Below are 25,506 nucleotides of genomic sequence, written 5' to 3' on the forward strand. Positions count from 1 at the left end.
CTCTAATATCAAAGAAGAAGATATATATATATATATATATATATATGGAATATTTGCCATGACATTAGCTCATCCCCTTAAGTGGTGCAGGGTATATATATATATTGGCATGGAATCACTTGTGCCATTTAAAAAGTGGTTTTCTTTGAGGTATTGCTTTATTTCTTTCTCAAAAATTTGCGTAAGTATAATGACTTCAGTCTTCTTATAGTCAATTCTTACATCTATTCCACATATTGTATCCCTGATTTTTTTCTACCTTCCTATCCCACGGGATTCCAGGGATGAGTTTAGAAGGGTTGGTACAAGCATAACTGTATTATTGACAAAATAACTAAGCACACTTCCTCTAGGGTAGTGGGCCTACACTGTCATCTTCTCATATTATAGCGTGTATCTTCAGGTTCTGATCCATAGTCTATATTGTTTTATTATTTTAAGTGTTTATTGATAAACAATCCAAACTTATACAACTTTAGAGAGAATAGTATCATGAATCCCCATGTATCCATCACTCAGCTTCAATAATTGTCATCTTACAGTAACATATTATTACTAATCAGAGTTAACATGCTTCATGCATACTGGGTTAGCGGATATGCATGCATTCTTCAATGGCAGAACTGACACTGACTTACTATATTTATAGTCTCCATATTGCATATGATAGTTACTGGCAAATAATATCTACTCGGTGAGCTTTGAAATAAGTCATTTGCTTTTTGAATTATCCATTCAACAAACAGGGAGTACCTCTTTCATGTGCAGTGCTAGATTCTGGAATATAAAGTTGAGTAAGGAAAGCACAGTCCATGTTTTCAAGATCCTAATGTACTCTGAAAGGTATTTAAAGAAGAATTTATGCAGTGTTGATAAAAATAAGGTAAATTCTGAAGAAAGAACTATCTATATCATAGTTATAGTTCTGTGTCTATTTACAGTAAGCTATTCATATGTCAAAGGTGATGTGTCCTCCTGATAATCCTTAATATTGATCTGATGGCTTGAATTATTTAAAATTGTGAACAATGCAGGTTTTTTTTTTTTTTTACACATTTTTACATTTTACCACTTTCCAAAGAGAGTAGAATGGAAAAGATTATGTGGCTGGTTGTAGATGGTATCATGACAAGATGTTTTTATATTATTATTATTTTGTTTGATTTTAGGTGATGTTGGTAGGATTTGAAAATAGCAGGTGGGCGATTAGGATGGAGGTCTGCATAACAAACAAAATTTTAGCCCTTTTTCCAGAAGCTACCAAAAATATGTGTACATAATTTTTTGAACTATTTCAGTCTTAGCTTAAATATATTTCATAAAGTAACACAAAATACTTCATAGCTGATTTTTATAGCCCTGACTAAACCACCAGGAAACATTTTTTAAATCAAGTCTTCTAAATCTAACGTAAAAATCTTCAAATATTCTCAGTCTAATAATTTGAAAGTATGTCAGATGAAAATCTGGATTCCTTATCATTATACTAAAGAATAGTTAATTAAAAAGATAATGGCTTTCTTAAGTAGAATTATGTCAATTAAGAATTCTATACAATATTGACCATCCATGTCAGTCAAGAGTTAACATTATCCAAGTTGGAAGAGCTTCGGATACTTGGAGACTTTCCTAGGTATTCTGCTATACTGATTATAGGATTTAGAAAGTGTGTATAACTTGAGTTTGTGTTGCTGTTTGAGGACCTACTTTTTTCTACCACAGTAGTTCTCAAATTTCATGGTCTCAGGACACCTATACACTCTTAAAATAATTGAAGACGCTAAGAGTTTTTGCTCATGTGGCTTTTGCTTATATTTAGTGTTACAAATTAAAAAGTATTATTAATTTATTTAAAATAGCATAAATCCATTATGTGATTACAAGATAATATTTTCTCATGAAAAATAACTATATTCCAAAACAAAGTATAATAGAGGAGTGCAATCATTTTGTAATTTGCAAGTCTTTAATGTCAAGCTTATTACAAGATATCTGGATTTTTATACCTGCTTCTACATCCAGTCTATTATGATGTGTGGTTTTGCTTTAAGTATAGGAAGAAAATTCAGTTTTACATAAATACTTAGTTAGAAAAAGGAGAAATGTTGTAGTATTTTTTCTGATAGTTGTATATGTTCTATTTTTAATCCTATACCAAAACTCTGTAGATAATATTTTCTTAAATGTTATTTGTAAAGTGAAATCTGAAGTCACACCCATGAATGGTTTATACTCTCTTAATTAAAATCTATTGGTCTGTGTTATACTTTTGACTATTTTTTCTATGCATGACATTATGGAATGGTCATTTGTTAAATGATGGGTCCCTGTATGTATGTGTATCTTCCAAAATGGACATATTTCATTTTTTATTATCAAATATCTCATTTTAAAGTATTTGTAGTTATATCAGAAACATGTTTAAGTATCAGGAAGCTGTCAAGTTCACAGAAGTGAAAACAAGTTTTTCAAAATTCTAATTTGTACTTGAAAGCTTGAATTTTATCGCTGATGATACTTGCTATCAGATTTTTTTCTTGCAGTTTAGTTCTTGTTTGAGAAACTGTTTGCTAAGTACCTATCACATAGTTTGCCATTTTTTAAAAGTAAAAATGTTATCATGTGCAGCTAGTTTAGCTTGCAACTCAAACAATTACATAATATGCTTTTCTTGGAGCAACCTTTATTTAAGTATGCCATGTGTGTATTTTATATTTTGTCACACAAAACAGTAGTCTTGTACTTAAGGGTTGAGAGCTTTAAAAATTATTTTTTACTACTTTATCAAGGATATTTATTTTGAAACTGCATAGTGGTGAAGAATACAATGACTATTAGTACAGTTTGATAACTGCTGCACTGATTGATGTTTATAAGGCACCAACAATTGTATTCACCATGGTTTTTGCAATATCAGTACAAATAGTACTGTAATGAAAACAGATAGTTTTGACTTTGAGATCTCTAAAGGGGTGTCAGGAGCTCCCAGGGTCCTGTAGACTGCATTTTGAGAACAGGTAAGCCCATTAAGCAGGTCACTGGTCCCCATCTTTCTTATTGTTAAAACCTACCCCTTATAAACCCATGGTTCCCCTGCTTCCCTTCGTACACATTGAATTCTAGTCCCATAGACTTATTTTTTCCCTATCCCTTTGATCTCTACCTGAAATATTCTTGCCCCCTTTACCTTTTGTAAAAATCTTGTTTTTTTCTTCAAGTATCAGCTTAAGTTCTTTTTATGCTCTCAGCTGGAAGTGATCTTCTCTAAACTCTCTCTATAATGCTTTGTTCACATCTTCCTTAAAGCACATGTAGCTTTATTGTATTTTTTCAGTGGGGGTTGAGGTTCATTCAAAGGGGAGAGAGTTTTTAACTTAATACCAGTGACTGCATCTTATTCATCCCATAGTACTTTATAGTACTTTAATTTAGCAAATTATTTCAGGATGGGTGAAATAATTTATTCAGCAAACATTTGACTGCTACTGTATACTATGCCTTTTTCTGAGCACCATGAATAGAGCTTTAATCATGTTCTTGCTCTCATGGGGCTTGCTTTCTATTCTGCTTCTGTAGATCTTGACTTCTGGTGCCTTCTGGATTTATTTAGGCTAGAAGAGCCTTTGAGAAACAGATTATTATGTCAGAGTTGCTGTTATTCATCTGTCCTGACTAATCAATTCATTTGAGAGAATCGTGAATGTTGATAGAAACTCTGGGAGGCTATATAGAACACTGGATTTAGAGTCTTGATTTTTTAAAATATATTCAGATATTTATGCAGCACAGCACATAAACTTGTAGTTCTTTTTTTCTTTCTTTCTTTCTTTTTTTTTTTTTTTTTTTTTTGGTGCTGGGAAGAGGGTTTGAACCCAGCACCTAGTGCCTGCAAGGCAAACGGTGCCCCTGAGCTATAATCCTTTTTTTTTAAGGTTGCATCTGGTTATGTTAATTAGTAAATGAAGAGAGGATCCTTGAGGATGGATGGACTGTTTAAATATTCTGTGGCTGTGTTTTCTGCATGCTTTTCATTTTATGCTTATGTGGCCAATATGATTGTAGCAAAGATGTGTTCATTGTATATCTCTGTGTGAGAAGAGTTTTATTTTAAGGTTTTGGCTTTTTCCCCTCTTTTTTCTATTTTAGGCATTGACAAAGGATCCCCAGGATTACCCTGATAAGAAAAGTCTACCTCATGTACATGTTGCCCTCTGGATAAATTCTCAAGGAGGCAGAAAGGTGAAAGCTGGAGATACTGTGTCATATGTCATCTGTCAGGTAAATCATAATTCATAAGACTCATACCATTTAAGAATCCATAGTAAAATCCAGAATGCCATAGTGTCTTATTTACTAGTCTTCGAAATGATTGATCCTGTAAAGAGATGACTCAAAAGTCTAGCTAGTTTTACAGCGTTTAAAAAACATTTATTAGGGATGTGGTATGTTTTATTAGAAGTTTTATGAAATACTTAAGGGTTGTGTTTTGGTTCACTGAAATTATTTTGGTGAGATGTTTATAACAGTAGCTACTCTTTCAACCCTAAATTAATTTTAATGAAAATATATTATAGGCTGTGGGTGTGGCTCAGTGGTAGAACACTTACCTAGCATGCACAAGGCCCTGGGTTCTATCCCCAGCATCTCCCTAAAAAAAGAAAGAAAGAGGCTGGGGTTGTGGCTCAGCAGTAGAGTGCTCACTTAACATGTGTGGGGCACTGGGTTCGATCCTCAGCACCACATAAAAATAAAGGTATTGTGTCCAACGTCAACTTAAAAAGAATATTTTAAAGAAAGAACATGCATGTAAGTTTGGTCATGTGTCCAGCAGTATCCTTTTATAGCTCCTTAGCCTATATCAAAATAATTACTTGGAAAAAATATGAAATCTGAGATTATATGAAGGAAGGTTGAGAGACCCTAAAGATATACATTATGAAGAAAACAGAGATAATCCAACCAGTTTCCTTTCTCTTTCTTTCTCCCCTCTCTCTCCCTCCATGGAGAGGGAGTACCTGTTTGCTTTCTCCCTGTTTCTCCCTGAGTGAGGTACCTCTGAACTGCTTGGCCTTCTGAAACAGTTTTAAACCACTACCAGTTTCATTTGAGACTAGCATGCTGCTGACTGGGATTGAAACAGAGACATATGACAGAAGAGCAGTTTTTTTTTTTTTCCTTGAAAGCACTTGATTCTAATTGGAACAAAGAGCGCTGTCATCCTTATTCCTTGTTTAAAAAAAAAAGTCAGAGTCATAAGTCTCTAACCAAATTGTTTGAAATTATTATGGTTTATTTGCCCCAAGGCATAATTCATCTGAATAAGATTTTTCTTTTAAATTATTATTAATAATTTTATCCTGATTTTTATTGCATTGTTATTATAGTAAAGCATTAGATAAAACTTTAAATTCATTACAACGATTGATTTTTGTTAAATCAGTGTGTTTTTAAACCACAGAGCTTTGTAAAAATTTAAAAGTAGACTGTTACTATCTGCTACATACTGTAGATGATGTACATAACAAATGATATAAGTACATGGACAGGAATCAGCACTTGACTCTGTCTCCCTCCTAGGGTTACCCTTGATTAAGAACTGTTACAGAAAGCAAATTCCTGCAGGAAAATATTTCCATAAATGTCTGACTCGCTCAAGCCCTTAATGTGCTTTGCATATTGCCTCTGACAAGTCTCATCTCAAAAAAACAATTTTCATATTATGCAAATAAAGATTTTGGTAAATAGGTTAGTTTTTTTTCCATTTATATCTTTACATACATGGAAAAGCTCTTAGATTTTTAATGACAGGACCAGATGATAGCATACAACTTTGAAAAAATTATCTAGGTGTGGTAAAATAGCATCTAATGATGAAATCAAGCCACAATCATAGTTTGGCTAAAGCACAGATGAAGAAAGCACAGATGATTCAACCAATTTCCTTTCTCTCCTCCCTCCCTCCATGAAGATGGACTACCTGTTTGCTTTCTCCCTGTTTCTGGAATGGAGACATATGCTAACTTACAAAATATGATGATCAATGTATTTAAAAGTTTATAATCCTTGTCTGAATATCAGGTCTTAATGATTTCCTCTTCTTGGTCTTATTGCTTTATAAAGGCTCAGTGATGATGCTAGGGTAGTACAATATGTCCAACTGTGTATATTTTTTTGCATTTTTCCATCCAGTGATACTAGGCCTTAACTTGTTTGCTTTTTTAAAAAATAGTTTATGAGGGCTGGGGTTGTAGCTCAGTGGTTGAGCACTTGCCTCACATGTGTGAGACACTGGGTTTGATCCTCAGCACCACATAAAAATAAATAAAATAAAGATATTGTGTCCATCTACATCTAAAAAATATTTTTAAAATAGTTCATGATTCTTTTTATTATCTTATTCTCTTTAAATGCCCTAAGATAGGCCTCTATCTGTGGAACATGCCCCCTTTCATCATGTGTGCTAACTAGAAGTTCCCACGTCTTTTGCTTTTAAGCAGCCAAATTATTCTTTCTGTGTTTCATAGCACAACTGTATTTTTAAAATAAGCTTTGAAAATGTATGGAAACAAATTTTAGAAGGACTGTTTGCTGCCTTAAGCCAATGTGTCTTCTAAGGATAGCCTGCCTCCTAAATAGGTTCTATTTTATTTAGATTTTACATTTAGATAACTTATTCAGACTATAAATTCAGAGGATAATGTTTTGGTATCTAATTTATATTGTAGTTATTCTCTTGTTAAACCTATAGGAATTATTTGCTCAGATCTTCAATTCTGTTTGTTCACTAATTTTAATCTTTTTTTTTCTTTACTTTCATTGGTCATAATTTCCATAAGACATGCCTTTAACATAACTATCTTAAGGGGCCAACTTATCACTCATTTTAAAAGTTTTTTCTGTTAGATCCCCACCAACAATGACAATATAATTTTGAGCTTCTGGTTGTCCCTGTGAAGTTCAGCAATTGCTACATGGGCACTTCAAGGAAAACCAACATTGCAACCTGTTCTTAAAGTTGTGTGTGCCTTATTTTGTGCATATACCATGGGGTCTTGCTCCAGTTTGAGAATTAAGTCTCTGTGAGATATATCTTGACATAACCTACATGTTTTCCCAGTACAATATAGCAAACCTCGTTATCTAATCAATTCTGAATTCTTCCATGTTTGAACTGAGATAAGAAGTATGCTCAGAAATTTTCAATTGTTTTTTAAAAAATGTACCTTTATATGAGAACTTCTAATGATATAATGGAAAATAACTCAAGTGCTTTTTTTTAGTTTTGAGATGCCAGCAAATGCTAGGCAGGTACTCTACCACTGGGCTATACATCCCCTAGCTCCCAAGTGCCTTTAAAAAATATTTTACCTCTAAATATTTTATTTAAACTCATTAAAAATTATTAAATGCCACTGGAAGCAGTGATGCAGGCCCGTAATCCAAGCTACTTGGGTAGCTGAGGCAGGAGGATTGCAAGTTCCAGGCCAACCTGGGCCACTTACAGAGCTGAGGATTTAGCCCAGGCACAGAATACTCCCAGGTTTAATTCCAAGTACCATAAAAAATTATTAAACTCAACAGAAAGCTATAACTCTATAAATCAATTATGTTTCACACATTAAAAGGCAGTCTGATCTATGTGGTTCTTAAAAACACTGCTTAGGGGTATTTTCACACTATTTTTGTCCTTGACTGTTGCCTTATGTTCATCTGACAAACTTCTAACAAGCTTCTAAATGGGCAACAATTAAATTTGATTAATTCTACTCAATTCCTTTTACTATGTTGTGAACTCCTGAGAAATAATAAGCAAATTTTGAAATCTGAGGTTTACTTCCTTTCTACGTGTTTCACTGTATCTTAGAAGAGGTAGAACCCAGTTTGTTTTCATCAGGAGCTATCCAGAGAGAGCGAGCCCTGCCTCTGGTCTCTGGTAAAGGCAGTGATATTGCCTCTGCTTTGGGCTGGATGCTGAGCTTAGATGGGACTGATAGTAGCAGTAATAAATGAATAGGATTCACATCATATTCAGTTCTACAGAGCAGCTGAGCACTGTGAATATTTATAATTTACTAGTTGAAATATTAAATTCTATTTCAGATGAGAGGTAGAGTAGAGTAAGTTGTTGGATGTTGGTCTTATAGGGTGATGACTTTTTTGATTCACAGGTGATGATGACATCACCAAAGAGCTGTATGTGGGCTAATTATATATAATTTCACAACTTTAATTTTTAGAGTGAAAGAGAAAGCCCTTGAAAAGAGTCTCTGATCACCTTCCTTTCCAGGTCCTTCATTCCAGTGGCCAGGTATTTGTTTTTTGAGCACTGCCACTCACCAGGATATTAGATAGATAGATAGATAGATAGATAGATAGATAGATAGATAGAATTTTTTAATATTTATTTTTTAGTTTTCAGTGGACACAACATCTTTATTTTATTTTTATGTGTTACTGAGGGTCGAACCCAGCGCCCCCGTACATGCCAAGTGAGCGCGCTACCGCTTGAGCCCCATACCCAGCCCCCAGGATATTATAGTAATTGTATTTATACTTCTTATACAAATATTGCATATAACTTTCTATTCCATGGGTTTTATTCTACAGTCTTTCCCCCTTGTTCATTTGCTTCTCAAGGATACATAAAGCTCTCATAGAAAATACTATCCAGGAATTAGGGAGAGTCCTTTTAGATGGTATGTAGGCTAAAATTTGGAAGTCCTTTTAGATGGTATGTAGGCTGGAAAGGATAACATTAACAGAATTGTTACTACTTTTTTTTTTAGTTGGACCTTTATTTTATTTATTGATACATGGTGCTGAGAATTGAACCCGGTGCCTCATATATGTTAGGCAAGTGCTCTGCCACTGAGCCACAACCCCAGCCCAAGAATTGTTAACTTCTTTAAAAGCCTTTCTGACTCGACTAATTGTTACCAAGTCTTCTCAATGAGTTTTTATGATATGGCAGGTGAAATTATTTAGTCTAGCCAGTGCCATCTTGTTGGTTTCGTATTTTGACAAAACATAGAATTCAACACATGCTGAATTTATATTCTCAGACAGTGGATGAGATCGAGACTGAGAGGTTTTTTTGATTGACCTACCTTCCTTCCTTCCTTCCCTCCCTCCTTCCTTACTTCCTTCCTTCTCTCCTTCCTTCCTTCCTTCCCTCCCTCCTTCCTTACTTTGTTCCTTCTCTCCTTCCCTCCTTCCCCTCATGCCCTCTAGGCAAGCATTTTATCACTGAAGTACATCCCCAGCCCCTTGATCTTTCTACTCTGCTAAGATAAACACGTGAAATGAAATGTTCAACAATAAGTCAAAAAGACTTCTTGGTGTTTAGAATTAAATTTTATGAATTTTATGGATACATAAAATTTAAACTGTTGTCCCTCTTATCAAGCAAGTGTGTATTATTAAGTCACTCACAACTTTACCTGTCCCTGTTTTCTTTTAGGACGGGTCAAACCTCACTGCAAGTCAGAGAGCCTATGCACCTGAACAACTGCAAAAACAGGACAATTTAACCATTGACACCCAGTACTACCTGGCCCAGCAGATCCACCCAGTTGTGTCACGAATCTGTGAGACAATAGATGGAATTGATGCAGTGCTCATTGCAACATGGTTAGGTAGGTATCCCAGGCTCTAGTAGACTTTCACAGTGTAACAGTGGTATATACAGTCCTCCTTTGTTAGGATGCCTATTTATGTGTACAGTATTGTGTCTGACACTTCTTTGTTTATGGTTAGACATTTATTTTTGTTGTTGTTTGGTTACTGTCTCCCCTCATAGACATGTGTTTGCTATATCTGTAACCTCATGCCTGCTCTACAGTTGGCATTCAGTGAGTAAATGCTGAGGCAAAAGAAAGGCTGAACATAAGATTTCAAGTACCATTAGTCACTGAGCTTACATCATTGTAAGTTTAATTAATAAGGATATTGTTATGATGTCTTGCTTATTGATTAATCTTGCCTATTTCTAAAGGTATTTTCATGTGAAATGAGAATTTATCTTAACGTAAAATTTTTAATTTTAATTTTCTTTCAGTGTCCTCTTCTCACTTTAAGTTGGCTTGCTATTATTCTCTAGGCTTGCTGTTATTCTCTGGGAATTGACTGATCCCTAATTTCTCCTCAGCTATCCTTGAGACCTCAGTGTTTTTGCAGCATCATCCCTTTGTGTATCACTATTATTGTCATCCTTAGAAGTTTATTTCTCAACCAGCCCTAATTACATTTCTGGACAACCAGCACATAGTTCCATTACTTTTAAGGTCCTCGTTCTCTAGTCTGTTGTGCACTAAGTTGAATGTTTTTAGAGTACTATCCTTAGTGGCTCCTTGCTGTCAATAAGTCAAATCCAGATGCCACTGTCATCTCACAGACTCTAATTCTGGCAATTGTAGACTAACCTCCTAGCTCCAACCTGTATTTCTAGCTTTATATCTTATTCGGTCTACACTATATACCCTAAATAAAGCATTGCACATTCTGGCTTTGCTTCATGGAATATTCTCCTTTCACTACAATGTATCCCTTGTATCATGGGCTTTGGCATCATAGGGACCTGAATTTTAATGCTAGTTCTACTATTCATAAACCTTGGTCTACACATTGGTTTCTTGAAAGGTAGAATAGAATTACTTAGGGGGAATAAGATGTGTATGAGGTGGGTAGGAAAGATGGTGGAATTAGATGGACATTATTACCCTAAGTACATGTATGAAGACAATAATGGTATGACTCTACTTTGTGTACAACCAGACATGAAAAATCATGCTCTATATGTATACTATCAATTGAAATTCATTCTGCTGTCCTATATAACAAATTAGAATAAATAAATAAATGAATAAATTTTAAACAAAAAGATGTGCATGGGGCAAAGGGAGTGCTCAGTGAACAGTATTGTAGCCATCTCCCAACTTCCTTTCAAATTTCAGTATAAATATGTCCAAATTCCTCTGGTCTTCAGGATTTGCACATATTACTCAGTATACCTTTGTGGAATGAGATTGGTTTTTCCACAGGTGATTATTGAGGCATGTATTTTCCATTCTGGCCCTGTTGAGTATGTTTCTGAACTTATTCCTGCCACCCCCATCCCCACTATTCCATCAGTGTCTGCTCTGGAAGTGGAAACTCATTTTTGACATTTGCCTAAGCAAAACATAATTAGGAAGATAAAATTCTGCTACCAAAATAATCATATAATGTATTCTCCAAGTTGAGTTGTATTTGATGATGTTTATAAATCCTCAGCTGGGAGGAGGGGACTATAAATGCATGATATATTTTAGCCTCATTTTTTTCCTCATATACATTGAGTGCTTCCTCTGTTGGATGCTGTGATAAGTACTTTGCATATCTTATCTCATTCAGCCCTTGCCACAACTTCATGAAGGTATGTCATATTAGTTCTCTTTTATAGAGAAGGAAGCCAAGACTTAGAGAAGTAACTAACTTGGTCTTGTCACATAGCTAGTAAGTGTTCAACTTTCATTGGATTTTAAACAATGTGTGATTCTGAAGATTCTATTCTTAACCACTGTGCTAAACTTTATTGCAATAAATAGTGTAGCTCTGAGAGGCTAGAAAAGATGTTCTCAACCAGGTTGCTATGGTGTGGATGTATAAGCATGTGGAGCTTCATCTTTTTTTTAATGATTTTTTTTTAATTTATAGATGGACACAGTATCTTTAATTAATTTTTTTATTTTATGTGATGCGGAAGATCTAACCCAGTGCCTCAGATGTGCAAGGCAAGTGCTCTACAACCCCAGCTCAGGGAGCTTCACACACCTTTATGTTCCCCATGAAAACCTCAAGCAAAGCTGCTTGTTTTTGTTTTTTGTTTTTTTGGTACTGGCGATTGAACCTGGGGTGCTTAACCACTGAGCCATATCCCCAGCCCTTTTTTTGTATTACATTTAGAGACAGGGTCTCACTGAGTTGCTTAGGGCCTCACTAAATTGCTGAAGCTGGCTTTGAACTCACAATCCTCATGTTTCAGCCTCCTGAGCCACTGGGATTACAGGTATGGGCCCGGCTAAAGCTATTTGTTTGTTTGTTTATTTATTTATTTATTTTTGTGGTGCTGGGGTTTGAACCCAGGGATTTGTGCATGTGAAGCAAGCACTCTACCAACTGAGCTATATCCCCAGCCCTAGAGGTATTTTTTTTAAGCTAAATTTTTTCATTTGTGGAGTCAAAAACCTGGTGTGAAGGCAAACTGCTGCCCTTTCCTTCTTTGCTTTTGAATCTTCTAGTGACCAAGTACTAAAAGGGGTAGATGGAAAAGCCCCAGCTCATGAATGACATTTAAAAGAAGGAAGTGTAAAGCACTGCATTTTAACAAAAGAACTGGACTGCAAAGGGTGATGAAGCCTGCCTAGGTGAATAGGCCCAATGGCCACTCAGATGTATCAAGATCGGTGATGCTGAGAGAGGCCCAGATGCCGTGGTCTGGTTCTGGAAGCCATAGTTTACATTATTTTTGTTTATAATTTGAACAGGGATCAGATTTTGAGGAGAGGGTTCTAGGGACTGAACTCAGAACTTTGTGTGTACTAAGCACACACACTGCCACTGAGCTATATCCTGAGCCAATACAGGGGGCAGAACTTTACTTGCTGAAAGGTACTTTATCATGACTGTGGCTGCCTGATGAGTCAAATTTTTGCAAATTGTTTGCAAAGTCAGTAGTGGACTAATTGGTCTCCTTTTCAAAGGTTTCACATTATGTCTCATTACCGGCCAATCTCAATCAATAGAGGGAGCATTCAAGACTTGACACAGTCCCACTATATACCCATTTCTCTCCCTCTATACCCCAAAAGGTCTCTGGGTATGGGTGTGACAGTATGGACACTATTGTGGGCAGCCTCTTCTTGGTGCCATGTAGCCAGTTCAAACTGATGGAAGGGCATGTGTCTTGAGCCTTGGAGGAACTGCTGCTACTCCCTCTTTTCAGCTGCCTTTTCTTATTTCTGTCACTTAAAAGTGTTTTGTTTTTTTTTTTTGCTGAGAATGTTTGAAATTGTCATCACTGTGTAGTCCTCTTCTCCTTTTCTTGTTCTTTACTCGTATCCCACCCCTGCCAGCCCCAGCAGCATATACATATCCATCTATACTAGCAACAAATCTTTTAGTCCTTTGTCTCTCCTCCTTTCTTCAAAGGAGGCTCAGTATTTTTTTTTTCTTTTCCTTTGTGATACTGGGGGTTAGACCCAGAGCCTTGTATGTGCTAGGCAAGCACTCTACCACTGAGACACATCTCAGCCTCGTGGTTTAGTATTAATGAAGTACACACCTAGAAGTGCCCATCATCATGAAGATCTGTAGAAAACATTGAAGCTCACCAGGCAGATTTCTGCAGGCATTTATTTGCCTCTGCCCTATCCAGTAGCTGGATTTTTATTTGTACCCTTTATTTCTCAATTCCTAGTGAAAAATTAGGGTGGCTATTCCCTTGGGGCTTTTAGGCCCCCGTTATAAGTTCTCCTACAGCTTACAGTTTTAGAGATGGGGAGGGCGGAGATGGGGAAGTGGTGGCAAAGTAAGGGGAGTGTTAGGGGGTACGTGGTTTCTAAGAGGTACAAGCTGTAGGCATAAAATTACTGTAATTTGTTTTAAAATTTCTAAATCTGTTTTCTTTATATAAAAAAAACTGCAGTTAGTGAACTGACACTGTTAAATAAGTTGAAGTGTACAAATGTATACATAAAATACAAGCCCTCCAACTGCCTAATCACAGACATAAAATAATTCTCTTGCTTTTAATGTAGTTTTTATCTTTGATTAATGAAATGTATTACAGTGTTGAAACTTTAGTGAAGTTTGATACTTTGTCCTTTTAGTTAGTACAAAGAAATCAGGAATAATGGCATAATTTCATTTAGGAAAATTATTAAGTTCATGATTTTTTATTTTTAAGATTCTTTTGTGGAGAGCAACTATATTTTTCAACTACCTTTTTCTTTTTCTATTGCTTTTATACTGCTTTCCTTGAAATGAAAGGCAAGCATCAAGTGTTGGTTTTATCCTGTGGCTTCACTTTGGAAATTCTCTTTCTCTCCGTCAAGATACCCCCTGAAGTCTGTCTGGTGGCATGTTGCATGGCCAGGTATTCCATATGGGAAGTCCATTTTAGTGAAAAGAAGAGAGGATAGTCTATTAAGTGAGTGAATGAATAAGTCTGTTGAGTTGAATAAGAATAATTTGTTCTCTCTAATAACTAATGGTCCTCATTATCCTACTGCAAAATGTGTATCATTTTTCAGAAACCCATGCAAGAGTATTGCTATTGGGTTTAAATAAAGCAAAAATTTTACTCTTTTTCCATCTATGAATAGGAAAAAATATAGTATTACTCTTCTTATACAATAGCCCTATGGGAAACATGGCCACTAAAACTTGGAAATCTTAGCTTTTGTTCTCTAGACTGTAGGTTTTTCTTTCTCTCTTGTTCTAGTGGAAGCTCCCTATGTTCTGTGGATGAAATATTCACAGTGTGCTCAAACATCCAGTCTTCTGTACTTAGCAAACCAGGCTAGTGATGAGAATAGTCAAAAGTTCATTCTTGAATTTCATCTTTTAATAAACTTATATTTCATGCATAGCAGTACTTAGAATTATATATAATATCTTTCCTCCAATGAGTGATGAATTGTACAATAACTGTAAAGTACATTTCTTTATAATCAGTGATAAAATTTCAGGTATTTGGCTATCAAGACATTTTTCTCATTGTTCCTGAGAAATTATTGGTGTTTAAAGAATCTGAGAATTTAGAATTTAATGTCTGAAAACAGTGCTTAAGGCAAGACAGAACACACTTAATCCAGTGTGTTCCTGGGTTAAATTGAAAAAAGAAATCCTTTTTGAATGGTCCACACCATTTAAGTTACAGAAGGTAGTTTTTATCAATAGTCAAGGTCTAGTAATATCTTCTAAGAATTAAATGCAGTAGGCTAAGCAATGATTGGGGGAACTTTTGACAGACCCAGGGACATAACACCTACAAAAAAAAAAAGAATGGCTGGAGTAGAATGATGCCACTAACAGTTGCCTCAGGCATTACTTTGTCAATAAAGAATTTTGCCTTTTTTCATGATTAAGCTTTTACAAGAGGATCCCATTAAAATAAGTTTTGCTTCATGTATGCATAATATGTCAAATACACTTCACTGTCATGCATATCTAAAAAGAATAAAGAAAAAATAATGTACATATAGAGCCATCATTTCAAAAACATAAAATATTCTTAATTGTAAAAACTTAAAAACTAACACCACACCAAATGCATGATAGGATGTTAAGGGAAGTCTTGAGAACTGATAAGAACCTCCTATTACGGGATGGAGCACCATCCCAAGCACATCATCCAGTGGCTCATGCTCCCAAGCTAGTCTACTTTTGTATTAGCTGAACTAATTAGTATCAAAGTTCTGCAATACCCAGCATCATAATAGGCACTGTGAAGGACACAAAGTTGACTCAGCTATGGATTCTTTACTTAAATTATGAACCATTTGATTGATTGTACTGCCATGGGGATGTCTAGTGGACAACATAGTTCATGTCCTGAAAAAAAGGGGGGGGGTGCGGTTATCAGAGTAAAGAGACATAGAGACCACACCTGGCTGGGGTCACCAATAAAAAAGTTTATAAAAGTGAAGACATTTGGGGCATTGTGTAAATGGGCTGTGTAGAGGCCAGTATGCAGTTGGGCTTGAATCTCCACAGGGCTAATCCATTCTGTCTCAGTTACTCCCTGCAGCTCTTTAGAGAATTCACAGAGAGCCTCTCCGGTGGTGTCAGTTGCACAACTTGCACCTCAGTTATGCAAGGTTTTTCTATCTCAGTAGTATACAGCACTGAGGGCCACCAGTGACATTGCTCCCTTAATGTAAGCAGTGAGACCTGAGAATTTTGAACCAAACCAGAGCAGTCTAAAATATTATTTTAATTATGTATGCCAAAATGACACTTATCAAGATTGTGTTGCTTAGGCTGGGGATGTAGTTTGTGGTAGAGCATTTGGCTAGCATGCTCAAGGCCTCAGTTTCCATCCCATTACTGCCGAGGAAAAAAAAAGGTTGTGTTGCTTATAGATAAATGACTTAGACATAATAAATAAAAAAGCTGAATACAACATTATACATACATATTTAAACTATATTATATATTATGAATAAGACATAGGGTTAAGGTAGTGGATTATAAGTAACCCATTGCTGACTAAATATTAATACCCATATTTTAATATTAAAAATAACAGTTTTTACAAAAAAGGACAATAACAATTACTAACTCACTTGCTGTCTCCTTCCCCCACTACATCTGCCAAGATGGCTGGAAGAGAAGATGGCTTTGTTGTGAGACAGTCAATCTTTGATCTATTGTTTAATTATTATTATTTGCCAAATATTTTTTCAGCATAAAGTTATCTATTATTTTCTCAGGTTTAAAAAGAAATAAGATACTTCTAAAGTGTTTCTTGCTCTAAGATACAGATTGAGCATTGCTAATCTAAAATGCTCTAGAATCTAAAGCCTTTTTAATCAGAAACATGATGCCACAGTGAAAAATTAAATTACCTAACCTCATGTAATGAGTCATATTCAAAACACAGGCACACTAAAAATATTGTATAAAATTATGTATTGAGCTGTTTATATAAGGTGTATATGAATTGGGAACTTATCCCCAAGAATCTCATTTTGTTTGTGCAGATATTCTAAAATCCAGAAATATCTGAAATCTGAAACATTTCTGGTCCCAAGCATTTTAAATAAGGGATACTCAACTTGTATACATTTCAAAAAGTTAAAATTCATATTCAGGGCTATCATCAAGGGCATTAAAAAGTTGAGGTCATAAGAATGGTGCCCATCGGTAATTTTTTTCTGTCAAGATTTTGGGAATAACAGGGTGCACACCTATAATCCCAGTGGCTTGAGAGGCTGAGGCAGGAGGATTGTGAGTTCAAATCCAGCCTCAGCAACTTAGGTGAGGCTGTCAGCAACTTCGCAAGACCATTTCTAAATAAAATACAAAAAAGGGCTGGGGATGTGGTTAAGTGCCCCTGGGTTCAATCCCTGGTACCAAAAAAAGAAAATTTTGGGAATTGTCTTCTCTAGTACAAATTATGGGTGTTTATTTAATCCAAAGGTTTTGCTATTATTTCTTTTTAAAATACTAAGAAGTTTTGCATTGTCTGAGTATTATTTATTTGAGTTTATTATTATTTTTTTTTATTATGGAGAGGCTTCTTTTTGGTGTGAAAAGCAGTTTGTGTTGCCTGCCATTTGCCATTTGTACAACAAATTGTTTAAGTTGAATCTATGGTATTTTAAAAACTTTTATGGAAAAATTTAAATATTCATGGTAGTAGAAAAATTTTTAAATAAACTTTCAATTTGTCATCATCCACTTTCAGCAGTCAACTATGGCCAATCTTATGCCTCTTTCCCACCCTCCCCAATTACTATGAAGTGAATCTTATAATTTTATTTGTAAAGATTTTGTTCCTGCATTTATAAAAAAAAATAAAGATTCCCCCTTTGAACATAACCAGAGCACTACCATCATACCATATCAAAAACCCCACAGTTCCCTCTTCATTTCATCACATATGCAGTAAATATTCATGTTTCCCTGATCATACTATGAATGTACTTTTTAAGAAACTCCTTATTTGAATTAGATTATAATCAGTGTCTGTATGATAGTTTATCTCCTTTGTTTCATTCTTTTTTTATTTTTGGATCCTCCCAGTTTATTTGTTAAATGTTTTTTTTTTCCTGTAGAATTTATCTCATTCTGTAGTTTTCTGATTGCACTGAAGTAGTATCCTTATAGGTGTTCCTGTGTCCCCTGTATTTCCTGGAAACAGATCTAAAAATTTGTAAAGACACACACACACACACACACACTGCAGATATCTCCTAGTTGACTAGCTTTCTTTTTCAATATCATTTACATAGAAAATCTTAAGAGTATCATACAGTAAGTTTATCAGGACACAGAGAAAGAACATTCCCATTATCCCAGAATGTTGCCTTATGTCCATTTCTATCAGAATCCACTCACAAGAGCTGCTCATCTGATTTCTATCACCATAGATTAATTTTGCCTATTCTAGAATTTTATATAACTGTTTTCCTGCAGCATGTTCTTTTTTGTGTTGAAATTCTTTCATTTAGTCTACTGTTTTTGAGATCCAACTATCTTGTTGATTGTATCTGAATTCATTTTATTTCATTGCTGAGTAATATTTCATGGTAGAGTATACCATTTCATTCATTCTGCTGTTGGTGGGTGTCTGAATTATTTTCATTTTGAGCTATTATGAATGAAACTACTGTAAGCATTCTTGTATAAGGCATTCACTTTTTAAAAATTCACTATTTTCCTTTAATCGTGCTGTTTTTATTTTGTATATTGTCCTGAAAGAAGTCCAAATACTGAGCCTAGATTTGTGAAAGAAAAATTATTTACTTTTTTAATATATTTTTTTAGTTGTAGTTGGACATAATGGCTTTATTTTTTTTTTATTTTTACGTGGTGCTGAGGATTGAACCCAGTGCCTCACACGTGCTAAGCAAGGGCTCTACCACTGAACCACAATGCCAGCCCCAAGAAATTATTTATTTCTTACAGGAAATTTTCACCAAAAAATATTCACAATAAAATCCATTAATAAGCTTTCCTAGCTTAAATGATTTGTGTTACAAACACATGCTTGGGAATACCAGGTACTTCCTTTACTAATTTAGGATTTCATTTATTTAGAATTTTCCTCTCTCCACTTGCGTGAACATATATAGCTAACTGGCTTTACTGTAGTCATTTGCAGTTGTGTTAATAGAAACTTATCTTTGGAGAAAGGGAAATATATGATCAAATGTATCCATTTGCCTTGAGTTATGAACCCATTTGAAATATTCCATTGGGAATAGTAAGAGGCAAACATTCTTAAAACAGGCATGTAGCTTACAATGTTTATTTAGAAAGTGCAGTGGTAGACAAATAATTTTGTGCCAAATGTCACAGGGAATGTGTGATCAGACTGTGGTGATCTTAAGTAAAAACAGTACTTCTAAACTCATCCACCCCAATGCCTGTGATGTTACTTTCTATAAATACTTCTTGAAACATGAGAGTCTTGATCCTCTTGCCAAAATAATGTGAAATCCTAGAAATTTTCTAATTATAAATGACAGTATTTTAATTTCATTCCAGTACTGCTTCTGTCCCTCCCATCCCAACACAAGTGACTCAATCACTGCAAGTCACAGGATTGAATTAAAGCATACGCCTTTCCTGCTTATTGTGGGGGAAACCACACCTGTTCTTCTGCCAGATGACTGATTTTCCAAAGCCCAAGCAGGTTACTCCTTCCTTTATTCTGTACCTGACCAAATGATTCAAGTCACTTATCAAAAACTACTCTAGTAGAAGTTCCTTTTTTACAATGGGGCATAAAGTTTATTTCTTTAAGCCAGTTGTTCAGAGAAAGCTCTCAGTAGAAGAGGTAAGGAATTTGGAATTCAGTTTTTACATGTCTTGCTCAAACACTAATATGTTTATGCATTGTATAGTGAACAGTTTAGTATTAATTATACAGCATATATACATGTAGGGAAAATGTCATGATAAAGGTTTTGTTTTAACATCATTTCTGTTGGATGTGTTTACTTTTGGAGTGACAATAATTGCAAAGGGAGTTTTATGTAGCTGCTCTGTTTTGCACACTTTAAAATTCAAAATCTCTACCTCTAGGTGGCAGCACTAGATACTTTTTTCCTGTTTTTGCTCCAACCTTAATGAGTTATGGTATATGCAGTAAAACTTTTAAGTCTTCTGAAACTTCGAAATAGGCTGCTATTACCAATTTCATGAGGATTTGGAAAAATTAATTTATATCTTGAATAAGTTTGGGACTTGTTTAAACTTAGATTTTTACTGTTTCAAAAACATTTCCAGCAGGAGTGATGCTTAGTTTTTTTCAATGTGGCACAGTATGTTTTCTTAATTTAATTTAGCCCTCTTTGGTTTGCTCCTGAATTTATAGTTGTTCTTCCAATAAAATCACTTTTAAATGATGTTTTTCATTAAAGCAACTTGTACAGGGATCATTAATACCTAATACTTTAAGGGAATTACAGTTTCTTTATCCTTTATATATTTTTTTAAATATCAGACACTATACCTTTATTTTATTTATTTATTTTTATGTGGTGCTGAGGATCAAACCTAGTGCCTTGAATGTGCTAGGCGACTGCTCTACTGCTGAACCACAACCCCAGCCCCCTTTCTTTATATTTTTAAAATTTTACCATTGAACTGGGTTGGGGCTATATAGAATTCAGTGGTAGAACCCTTGCCTGGCATGTGCAAGACCCTAGATTTGATCCACAGCACTGAAAACAGAACTATGGCCAACAGAATACTAAGATTGTAACTCCTCCCCCTGAAATAAATCAGTTTGAAAATAAGTCTGAAGTAATTAGCTATGTCAGTTGTTTTGTTCCTGCCATGGGAAGATAGAAGTATTGGTGGAAATGGACATTTACAGTAGACCTTTCATAAGGCCTAATACCTTCTCATAAATTTCAGCTAGTCATTGGGCATTTCTCTTTACTATCGAGATGGGTCCTATCCATTTTTTACTTACTCAGTGGCCAGGCTGCCCTGGGCCAGCCATGCAGCTTTGTACACTCAGGTTCACTAAGTGAGCCAGGGCTGGTGGAGAGTGGTAGAGAGCAGTTCCTATAGCTTCCTTTTCACCGGCCAGTTTTATATGTGTGTAAGCCAGCATTGTTTCATTTCTTGATTTTCAGACTGTGAAAGAAGCTAGAAGAATCTTGCTTATTTTCTGATTGGTACTGGCCAGGGTAGTTGATTGATATTCATACAGTCAGCGAAAAGGTGAAGCTGCTTTCTCATAATTGCAAAAAAGCAAGGCATTATGTGAATTGGATTCACAACTAGAGTTTAATGAATTAGCAACAGTTACTCTTTGCCACAGAGAAGAAATGGCCTCATTCATGAGCATGGTCTCTCACTCAGTTCTGTTGCCTCTCCTTATCTTTAAATGTGAGGGTATGTACTCCCACATATTTCACTAATTTTTTGTTTCTCTAAGGGATAGGTAACTTAGAAAATATATAATGAGTTTTGGAGCCAAGTGACATGTTATAGTACTCTGTCTCTGATGAATAATTTTTCAAATTATTCTGAATGTGTATTCTTTTAAATTAACTTTTACTGGTACATTATAGTTATGAATAATATTGGGATTCATTGTCGTATTTGTGCATGCACATAACATAATTTGTACAAGGAATTGAACCCTGGGGTTTTCCTACCATTAAGCTACATGCCCAACCTTTTTTATCTTTTGAGATAGGGTCTTACTAAATTGCCCAGGCTGGCCTTGTGCTTGCAGTCCTCCTGCCTCAGCCTCTTGGGTAGCTGGGATTACAGACATTTACCACCACACCCAGCTTTGAACGTGTGGTTTTTATTGTATACTATGACTTTAGGAAATACTATAATTCCTACAAAGAGTAGCTATTAACTTCACATGTAGCATGAGCGGGTGTTTCATGTATTTTTCTAAATACATAATCTGGAGTGAATTCAGTCTGCATTAGGTTCATTAATTATTTTTTCATTCAATCATTAATTATTTTTTCATTCAAATCACATTTATTGAGAGCTTACCATACTTTAGGTACCAGTGAACTAGATTTGTTCTTTATTATCTCATTTGAACTTGAAGACTGTATGGTCAGTGACATTACCTCAGTTTTGCAGGTGAGAAATTTCAGACTGCATCTCACTCATCTTCTTTGTTTGGCATCTTTCCACTGTGTAAGAATTTGCCTTAAGTACTTCATAATTAGTAGATGTCATTCAGTGACTGACCAAAGAGGATTTAGGATTTCATCACTGAATTCTGAATACATGTGTTGGATTATGTACCTATGCAGCTGTTGATAGCTATAAAATAATTTTTAGATATTTGGTATCTAAAATTTGGTTTTTTTGAACTTTGAGCTCAGTTACTATTTTAGATTACTTATTTACATTTATACTAAAATAAATATGATAGCTTTCTTTAGATTTCCAAAAGATTAGATAGAACTTCAGGGATTGCTCCGAGAGTTTCAAGAAAATAATGTAGTGTGGGATAATTATCTTTAATATAAATTCAAATAGTAAATTTTGACAGATATGCTTTGAACAAGGAAAAATTAGCCTAATTTTTTTTCTTGAAATAGTTTGTGAAAACAAAGTAGCATAAACTATGCATGGATTGATTTGTGTTGTTCAATTAAAATATGAAAATATATTTGGTTTCAAGATTGTCAGAGATGTTTTGGCCCATAAATCTGTAGATCCATTGTTTTTACACATATTTTAAATTTCTGAATTCCAAACACCAAAAAAAAAAAAGCAATGTTGCATTTTGCCTCAGATGCTGCTACTGAATTTTAACCACTGAATTAGATTGCAACCTACATGCTGTTAACTACTGAGCCAAGATGAAATCGACCACTGCATTGAAATCAGGGTTAGCAGTTGTATCTGCACTTGAAGGGGTTGTAATGACAGTGAATTTGTTTTCTTTAATGGGATCTTTATTCTGTTTTTAGTTTTAATGGTGACATTTTGATTTTAAGAGTATTTCTTAATAAGAACACACATTTATTTGTAGTCTTTTACTGTAACTTTAAGAAAATACTAAAACATTCTATAAAATAGTTGCTTCTGACCAGACATCCTGTGGCATATGACTGCATTCTATTGTTGCAGTTACTTGTTTGATTTATAAAGTAATCTCTTATAAAAAGAGAAATCACTTGTCCAAATGATCTTGAGTTCAAATGGTTGTGCATGTGTGTATATGAATTTAAAATATTTTTTTTGGTGAGAGTTTTCTTCTTTGAGGTAGTTTTTGGATAAATGCTCTTCTGATTTTTTTTTTTTACATTCATAGGACTAGACCCCACCCAATTTAGAGTTCATCATTATCATAAAGATGAAGAGAATGATGTTCTACTTGGTGGCCCAGCACAGCTCACTGATGAAGAGAAATACAGAGACTGTGAAAAATTCAAATGTCCATGTCCTACATGTGGAATGGAAAATATTTATGATAATGTCTTTGATGGCTCGGTTAGTTATTTCTTTTAGTTAGTTTCCTTTGATTTTATGGTTGATCTAGTATAAACCTCCCCCCTTCTCTATAGGATATGGAAAAGGGAAAAAACCCACTTAACACATTGATTTTGTGCTTTTAAGGAATTTTCGCATCATATGAATTCTGCCCTCACAACTCACTTTATTTCTACTTAAAAATGCATAATTGAACATGATTAAATATTGTTTTTGCCTTCCTAGAGTATTTGACCTTGTTTTTAAAATGGAATCTCTTAGAAATTCTAATTATCTTAAAGTATTTTTATTGTAATTCCTTAATTAGTAACCTGTATTTCCCCACTCCCAACCCCCATTTATTAAGACTTAGAGCAATATTTTCCTTTATCTTAAATCAAGTTAATGGGAACTAAGTGTTTTGGGAAAGTTTTTGTTTATCTTTACACATCCCACTTACCTCCTTTTGACAAAGGTACTTTTCTTATCTTTTTTTGCTGTCTTTGCCTATCAGACATTTAAAAAGTCACAGGGAGACATTCCTCTCAAGAAGTACTGCCAAAAAATGTATCATTGACCTTGGATCAGAACTTGAAACTTGGCCAATTTACTTGATTCCACTGCAGTGTTATGCATGTACTAGCCATTGGCAAATGAGAAAGCAGCAGAACCCTGTAAAACCTTGAAACTGAAAGAAAAGACATCCTTTATCTAAATTAAAAGTAATTATTTTAAGTTAATTTGGACAAACAGCAGATGTTTTGCATTTTTTTGAATCAAAACAAAGCAGTCTTTGGAAGCAAGTGCAAGGAAGAGGCAGACACAGATCAGCAATACTTGCTAAATCCTTGAGTTTTGCTTCATTACAGCTGTAAATAAGATAGTTAATTGCATGGAGGCTTGACGACTTGCAGATGGGCTAACTGTGGAAGAGCCGATGTCAAGCTCTAAAATCTCTTCCACCTGGAATTGCTTAGTGTGGCGGGTAGGGTTATGTACCAGATTGGAGCAAGGAAACCAAGATGTTTAAGTATCCAGAAGGAAAACAAATGCTCTAGAAACCCCAACAATTTTCCTATATATTACATTTGCTTTGTCTTTGTTTAAAACAAAACACAACACAACAAAATGTTTTTGTCAACTACTAATAGTAATTAAAATTTCTACTCCCACAATATGTTTGATTTTTTGAAAACATGAAGAAATTTTAGATTTTCCAAACTGATGATAAATGATATTGCTATTGTGGTGCAAAACTTTTATTTTTAGGCTGTATTCTAAAATTAAATTGACACACTGAAAGCAAACTAATGTCAAGGGGTTTCAATTTATTTTCAAGTTTAGAATGAATTAATACACAAATTTAAAATTTTGATCATTGTCCCTGAGATGTTTATTTCCAGTAACATTTCATTGGTATTCAGAGGGAAAATTGTTTAAAAAGTGCATTTATGGATAGAGTCTGTCAAGTACTGAATGTAAAATAGTGACTTCAGAATTATCCCTTTGACTTTGTACTCCACCATGATAATGGTAAAGGAGTAGAAAATATGCATGACCAAAGGGGTCTTTGGGAGGAACATAGTTGAGAAAATAAAGTTAGAAACTCACCAATACAAGGAATTAAGAATATTGTACACAAAGAAAGCATGCTGTTTTAAAGTACACTAAAAAGTTCTATAACTTGGCAGTAACTTTTTGTGTACTCATCTGTCCTGATTTTTATAGGGAACTGATATGGAGCCCAGCTTGTATCGTTGCAGCAACATTGATTGTAAGGCTTCACCTCTGACCTTTACGGTACAGATGAGCAACAAATTGATCATGGACATTAGACGGTGCATTAAAAAGTACTATGATGTAAGTATCCATAATGAAGTTTTTATGTACATGATATATTGAGGTTTAGTACTTATTTTTTTGGTTTTAATAAAACTATAAAATTTGGAAAGGACTTTGGAGAAAATTCCTGGCGAAATACTATTAATAAAGATATAACAAAGTATGTAATTTTGGCATATTAGCATGACAAATGATTTGATTTTCTCATGGACATTACATCTCTTTCATTAATGAGCTATATTTTAAATAATGAAATTTTGTTTTCAAGAAAAAAAAATAAGAATATAATCAGATTTTTTTCCATCATATAAATAAGGGGTCATTCAAATCTTTGGACAAATGAGGAAAAAATCAATATTACATATCTTCAAGAAGTAGAGCCATAAGATTATGGGTGGTAATTTTAATAAAGTACCTATTACTGAATATTTTGTGTGTGTGTGTGTGTGTGTGTGTGTGTGTGTATATATATATATATATATA

The 25,506-nt window shown here is 34.6% G+C and overlaps 1 protein-coding gene across 3 annotated transcripts in view; it reads left to right on the forward strand.

Moving 5' to 3' along the window:
• Positions 1-25,506, forward strand: part of Pola1 (DNA polymerase alpha 1, catalytic subunit) — a 295,390-nt gene that overhangs the window by 124,922 nt on the left and 144,962 nt on the right. For 2 of the 3 annotated variants that reach the window (XM_015488095.2, XM_048796433.1), the window contains exons 31-34: positions 4,147-4,278; positions 9,461-9,635; positions 23,024-23,202; positions 24,910-25,041. In XM_015488095.2, coding sequence (XP_015343581.1) covers positions 4,147-4,278; positions 9,461-9,635; positions 23,024-23,202; positions 24,910-25,041 — 618 coding nt within the window. Of the gene's footprint in view, positions 1-4,146; positions 4,279-9,460; positions 9,636-19,257; positions 19,400-23,023; positions 23,203-24,909; positions 25,042-25,506 lie in introns of those variants that run through there. The other variant, XM_048796434.1, reaches the window with a different exon arrangement.

Source organism: Marmota marmota, unplaced genomic scaffold (genome assembly GCF_001458135.2).
Source record: "Marmota marmota marmota unplaced genomic scaffold, marMar, whole genome shotgun sequence".
Lineage (NCBI taxonomy): Eukaryota > Metazoa > Chordata > Mammalia > Rodentia > Sciuridae > Marmota > Marmota marmota.